This window comes from Carcharodon carcharias, chromosome 11 (genome assembly GCF_017639515.1).
Source record: "Carcharodon carcharias isolate sCarCar2 chromosome 11, sCarCar2.pri, whole genome shotgun sequence".
Lineage (NCBI taxonomy): Eukaryota > Metazoa > Chordata > Chondrichthyes > Lamniformes > Lamnidae > Carcharodon > Carcharodon carcharias.
This window is the reverse complement of record NC_054477.1, coordinates 70,711,779-70,718,993: the sequence shown is the minus strand read 5'-3', so window position 1 is coordinate 70,718,993 and position 7,215 is coordinate 70,711,779. Positions and strand designations below refer to the sequence as shown.

The window sequence follows — 7,215 nt, the reverse complement described above, 5'->3', positions numbered from 1 at the left end:
GTCTCCCTTTGACTCCACATCACTTCTTACTCTTCAAGGGGCATTTGTTCAAGATTACCTTAATCAAAGAGAAGAAAAGCCTCATGGAACCTGACTAGAGATCTGAACAGGAGAAAGGTGAATCCAGGGAAGGGTAATAATTTATATAAAGTAGCTGCTGAACTGGGGGGAATTGGTTGTAACTGGCTCTTTCGAAAAATACTTTGAAAAGTACATTGAACCTAATAGACAGCACTACTCCAAAGAACAACATTAAACAATGCATTGCATGAAAAAATCTTTATTTTAAAGCCATTTTTAAAGTTTGGGGCATTTAAGAACAATGGGAGAGTCAGTTGTGACTTTGTTAAAAAAAAATCACATACCATCCATTATGTACCACAGCATATTTGTTGTGTATGTTTTAATTCTTGTACAATAGGATCAATGGCATGATGAACCTAGTCAGGAGTCTAGGTTCAGATGCTGTAGTTATTGATACTTTCTTCACAAATTCAGGATATTGGAGAAATATACAGGAGCATATTTCTCCTTTGGCACACATTATGTATCGAAATACTTAATAGCTGAGAAAAATATTGAGATGCATGGTGATGCCTTCAACCAATATTCACTTCACACATATATTCATGCAGTATAATAAAAATGTTACTTTCAAATTTGTTTTTACTAAATGTGAATGCATACAGCAGGCCAACATTAGCTTAGTAATAAAGTCTGCAGATGGACCTTTGTCACTTCTGTCTGTTGCCAGGTGGTTCAATTGGTAAAGTCACTATTTAAGTTTAGGACAAATTTATTGTCCTAAACTTTTTAAGTTTCATCACATTACTTTGATAGTTTTTTTAAAAAAAACTCCCAACAATAAAGTTGAATCTTTACTGATATAATGTACACTGCTATGTTTTGGTATTCTTATATCATTATGTTATAGGGATATTTAATTTTGCTTGCTCATGTTGGTGCCTGTGTACAAGATTAAAATATTAAACTTTCACTTGGAAACATTCCAGTGCATTCATACAAACCATTTGTGAATTCATAAACAGTTTGTAAACTGTTTTTTTTTACCAAATTGTCAAGCAAAGTACGAGAAAGTACAATTGTGGATAATTCATAAAAGAGTAGGTGATAGATAGCCAGATAGTTTTGCTTTAATGCAGCTGCAGTCAAAGTTGCCATAAAATCTTTTGCTGCCCAATTTGTTCTCACAGATTCTTGCCACACTCAGGGCAAAGGATGTCATCTCGTTCTGTGAGGAAACCACGCCCCACTAGTGATATAGCACATTTTTTACAGTTGAAGCAGTCATTATGCCACTGGCGCTCCTCGAATGAGATGTATTTGGTTCCTCCAAGGCCTGGAAAAAATTAATTGCAAAAGGAAGGTAAATAGATAGATAAGGTTTAACCACATTACACAGAGGGTGATAATTATATGAAACAGATCGCCAAGGAAGCAGTGGAGGGAGATGGTACCAGGAAACTGCATAGGTATTTGACAAAACACAATTTTGGGTTGTTCTGCTTTCATGCCTTTAATGCCAATTCCATGACTTGATCAGACTAAACCAAAAAAATGCACAACTTCCTTATGCTGCTTAAATCTGAACTCAGTTTCAATCCAAAATTCATTCCATTACCAAGATCATCTATTTCCATTTCCACCATATCATCTGCCTCACCCCAGTCATTGTTGAAACTCCCATCTGCATCTTTGTCACCTCCAAGCCTTTGTGCCCTCTGAGCCAAGCCTCAAAAACAAGACTAACCTGCCTCAAACCTGCCCATAGGAGGCAGGATGGGGATGGGGGACAGGGCTGCTGGAGGCAGAAAACCAACCTGTGCAGAGGAGGTGATTGCTTTTTAAAATATTTTGATGAGACTGCGTACATCCGATTTTGTCTCTGGCTCATCTTTAACACTGGCCAGCTGGGTTTCATGGGCCTTAGGAAGCCTGATAGCTCAACAAAGGGGAGCACAGCTACACAGAAGAATTCTACACCATTGCTTGATGGCCAGGATACAAGTGTCCCCCCCACCACCCCACCTCCCCCACCGGCCCATCAGGCTAATCTGGTTCCCACTCCACTTTATCATACACACCTTCCCAAAAATCATTGACTCGTCCCAACCCCCCAAAAAAATCACTGATCCCTCCACAATTATTGACACCTCCCAACAATCACCAACTCCTCCCAGCTATCAACGATTTCATCCCAACCACAATCATCGACCTCTCCACAATCTCCAACCACAGCCCCGTGATCACTGACACCAGATATCGCCGATCCCCACCCACAGTCATTGACCTCCACCTGTGATCACCAGCACCCACACTGTCAATGACCCTCCTCACAATCACTGACCAACACATGTAATCCCAACTCCCCTGAGAACAAACACCCCCACCTCACTAACCCGCTATGATCAGGGCTTTCCTCAACTCCCCAGATTCTGACCCAGGCACACGATCATTGATTCCCCAGGCCATCACCAGCCTCACCCCTGCACCCTCCGCATTGGAATTCCCACAATCACAGACCTCCTCCTTGGCCATCAGCCATCACCGTCAATCAGGCCGACCTCTGAGCAGGGAATTGATTAAAATATAACCACACGTTATGGAGTTAAAAAGATCATGCCATTTGGAGAAACCTGATCTTCCTAAAAAGAATTCCTCCTCTACATTTGGAAATCCTGCCCTAGTAAATTTCCAGGCCATTGCAGCAGTCGTTATATCATATTGCCTGACTTTTGTCAAATTTAATGAACTCTATTTTAAAATAAAGCAATACAATGGTATTTTACTACTGAAAAAACCCTCATCACAGAATCACAGAGTTGTTACGGTGTAGGGGGAGGCCATTCAGCCCATCGTGTCTGCACCGACTCTTTTAAGCATTTTAACTTCGTGCCTTTTCCCCGTAACCCTGCATGTTGTTTCTATTTAAATAATCACCCAATGCCCTCTTGAATGCCTCAATTGAACCTGCTTCCACCATACTTCCAGGCTGTGCATTCCAAACCCTAACTTTTCACTGTGTGAAAAAAAATTTTCTCACCTCGCATTTGCTTCTTTTGCAAAACACTTTAAAACTGTGCCCCCTGGTTCTCAATTCATTTAAGAGCAGGACCAGTTTCTCCATATCTACTCTGTCCAGACCTCTCATGATTTTGAAAACTTCTCTCAAGTCTCCTCTTAGCCTTCTCCTCTCCAAGGAAAACAGTCCTAACTTCTCCAATCTTTCCTCATAACTAAAGTGTCTCATCTCTGGAACCATTCTCGTAAACCTCTTCTGCAATTTCTCCAATGTGTTCACATCCTTCCTACAGTGTGGCACCCAGAACTGTACACAATAATCCAGCTGAGGTCTTATATAAGATCATCATAACCTCCCTACTCTTGCACTCTATTCCCCTATTAATGAAGCCTAGAATACTGTATGCTTTAGAAACAGCTCCCACTACCTGTCCTGCCACCTTTAATGACTTATGTACATATACACCCAGGTCTTTCTGCTCCTGCACACCCTTTAGAATAATATCCTTCATTTTATACTGTCTCGCCATGTTCTTTGTACCAAGTGTATCACCTCACTTCCCTGCATTGAACTTCATCTGCCACCTGTCTGCCCACTCCACCAATGTGTCAATGTCCTTTTGAAGTTCTACACTGTCCTCCTCATAGTTTACAATTCTCCCAAGTTTTGTGTCATCCGCAAACTTCAAAATTGTCCCCTGCACACCAAGATCTAGATCATTTATATATGTCAGGAAAAGCAAGGTTCCTAATATCAACCCCTAGGGAACTCCACTATAAACCTTCTTCCAGCCTGAAAAATACCCATTAACCATTGCTCTCTGTTCCCTATCCCCAGCCAATTATGTATCCATGTTCAAAAACAGAATTATCTGGAAAAACTCAGCAGGTCTGGCAGCATCGGCGGAGAAGAAAAGAGTTGACGTTTCGAGTCCTCATGACCCTTCGACAGAATTGAGTTCGAGTCCAAGAAAGAGTTGAAATATAAGCTGGTTTAAGGTGTGTGTGTGGGGGGCGGAGAGATAGAGAGAGAGAGAGGTGGAGGGGGGGCGGTGTGGTTGTAGGGACAAACAAGCAGTGATATAAGCAGATCATCAAAAGATGTCAACGACAATAGTACAATAGGACACATAGGTGTTAAAGTTAAAGTTGGTGATATTATCTAAACGAATGTGCTAATTAAGAATGGATGGTAGGGCACTCAAGGTATAGCTCTAGTGGGGGGGTTTTTTAAATAATGGAAATAGGTGGGAAAAGGAAAATCTTTATAATTTATTGGAAAAAAAAGGAAGGGGGAAACAGAAAGGGGGTGGGGATGGGGGAGGGAGCGTCCATGTTGTCCTTTTTAATTCCAAGACCCATAACTTTCCTCACAAGTCTGTTGTGTGGCACTGTATCGAATGCCTTTTGGAAGTCCATATACACCACATCAACAGCCTTGCCCTCATCAACCAACTCTGTTACCTCTTCAAAATCTCCAGCGAGTTAGTTAGACACGATTTTTCTTTAACAAATACATGCTGACTCTTCATTTTTCCATGTGACTATTAATTCTATCCTGAATAATTGTTTCTAGAAGTTTCCCCACCACTGATGTTAAACTGATTGGTCTATAATTGCAGGGCAGATCTTTACAACTTTCTTTGAACAAGGGCATAATGTTTGCAATTCTCCAGTCCTCCAGCACCTCCCCCTAATCTAGGGAACATTGAAAGATTATTGCCAGTGCCTCTGCAATTTCCACCCTCACTTCCTTCAATATTCTTGGATGTATCTCGTCCAGCCCTGGTACCTTATCAACTTTAAGTACCGACAGCTTATCCAATATCTCCTCCTTATCAATTTTAAACCCTTCTAGTCCCCAAGTTTCCTCCTCTGTCACCATGGCCTGGGCAGCATTGCCTCATAGATAAAGACAGGTCCAAACTATTCATTTAACAACTCAGCCATGCCTCTTGCCAATCCCCTTTTTGGTCCCTAATCGGCTCTATTCCTCCTTTTACCACCCTTTTACTACTGATGTGCTTATAGAATACTTTGGGATTTCCTTTTATGCTAATTGCCAGTTGTTTTTCATAATCCTTCTTTGCTTCTTGTATTTGCTTTTTCACATCCCTTCCCAACCTTCTGTATTCAGTTTGGTTCTCAATTGTATTTGCTACCTGACACCTGTGATAAGCACACTTTTTCTTCTTTAACTATTTCAGCTCCTTTGTCATCCAGGGTGCTCTAAATTTGTTTATCCTACCTTTCCCTTTTGAGGGAATATATGTTGACTGTGCCCAAACCATCTCCTCTTTGAAGGTAGCCCATTGTTCAGCTATTGTTTTTCCCGCCAACTTTTGGTTCCAGTCTATACAGCCGAGCCCCGTTCTTGCCCCATTGAAGTCCACGCTCTGCCAGTAGATTATTCTAACTCTGGATTGACCAATGCCATTTTCCAACATCATCCTAAACCTTATGATACAATGATCATTGTCCACTAAATGTTGCCCCACTGTCACTTGATCTACTTGGCCCACCTCATTCCTAAGAACCAGGTCCAGCAGTGCCTCCTTTCTTATTGGACTGGATACATACTGCTGTAGGAAATTCTCCTGAACACAATCTAGGAAGGCTTGTCCCTCACTACCCCTTACACTACCACCACCCCAGTCTACATACGTGTAATTAAAGTCCTCCATTATAACTACTCTATGATGTTTACACCTCTCCGTAATTTCCTTGCAGATTTGTCCCTCTAGCTGTTAGTCTATATATTACATCGAGCAATGTAATTGCACCCGTCTTATTCCTTAGCTCTAGCCAAAATGATTCTGTCCTTGAATCCTCTGACACATCCTCTTTCTCCAGTGCTGCAATACTCTCCTTAACCAAAAACGACATCCCTCCTCCCTTTTTCCCTTTCTTATCTTTTCTGAATACCTTATAACCAGGAATATTTAACACCCAGATCTGCCCTTCCTTAAGCCAGGTCTCCGTTATCCCCAAAACATCATAATTCCATAAGGCAATCTGTGCCTGTAACTCCCCAATTTTATTAACTATACTCCATGCATTCACATTCATGCAGTGTAACCCTGAATTAGACTTCATTACTTGCTCCCTTACTCTGACTCCATCTATTAACTTACTATTTTCTATTTTAGTACTAGCTACCTCTCCCAGCATTCCGTGCAGCCTGGTATTACTTTCTAATATTGTCTCCTGGTTCCCATACCCCCGCTGAGTTAGTTTAAACCCTCCCTAATAGCACGAGCAAAATGACCCGCAAGGTACTCAGTCCCAGCTCTGTCCAGATGCAGCCCATCCGGCTTGTACAGGTGCCAACTCCCCCAGAGCCAGTCGCAGTGTCCCAGGAATCTAAAGCCCTCCCTCCTGCACCATCTTTCCAGCCACGCATTCACCTGTCTTATCTCCATATTTCTGCACTCACTTGCAAGTGGGCACTTGGAGTAATCCAGAGATAACTACTATAGAGGTCCCACTTGCTAATTTTCTACCATCTCTCTAAATTCCAATTCAGGACAACACCCCCCTCCCTACCTATGTCATTAGTACCAATGTGGACCATGACCTCTGGCTGTTCACCCTCCCCCACAAGAATGTCCTGCAGCCGTTCTGTGACATCCTTGACCCTAGCACCACGGAGGCAACAAACCACCCTGGAGCCAGGTTGATGGCTGCAGAAACACCTGTCTGCTCCCGTAACTAAAGAATCCCCTATCAGTGCTGCTTTTCTGCTCTTCCTCCACACCTCCTGTACAGCTGGGCCACTAGTGGTGCCATGGGCTTGGCTCTTGGTCCAAGGATCCACCGTTACCCAGAATGAAAAACTGATTTAGTGAGCGGGACCTCTGGGGACTCCTGCACTACATGCCTGTTTCTCTTGGATTGCCTGATGGTCACTCATTCCCTATTTGACTGCTTCTCCCTAACTTGAGGTGTGACCACCTCTCTGAACATTCTATCCACGTAGTTCTCTGCCTCATGGATGAACTTCAGTGACTCCAGCCACTGGTCAAGCTCTGAAATGTGGAGCTCAAGCTTGTGCAGCCGATGACACTTCCTGCACATGGGCTCATTTGGGTCACGAGAAGTGTCCACGACTCTCGACATACCACAGGATGGGCATTCCACTTGGCTGAGCTGTTCTGCCATGCCTTAACCTTA

General features: G+C 42.7%; 1 protein-coding gene across 4 annotated transcripts in view; it reads right to left on the bottom strand.

Annotated features, from left to right (window-relative positions):
• Positions 1-264: 264 nt before the first annotated feature.
• The window catches only part of LOC121283852 (four and a half LIM domains protein 2), a 56,696-nt gene continuing 49,745 nt past the window's right edge, over positions 265-7,215 (bottom strand). For all 4 annotated transcript variants that reach the window (XM_041198644.1, XM_041198643.1, XM_041198642.1 and 1 more), the window contains one exon: positions 265-1,360. In XM_041198644.1, the coding sequence (XP_041054578.1) occupies positions 1,209-1,360 (152 nt within the window). In that variant the 3' untranslated portion in view covers positions 265-1,208. The remainder of the gene's footprint in view (positions 1,361-7,215) is intronic.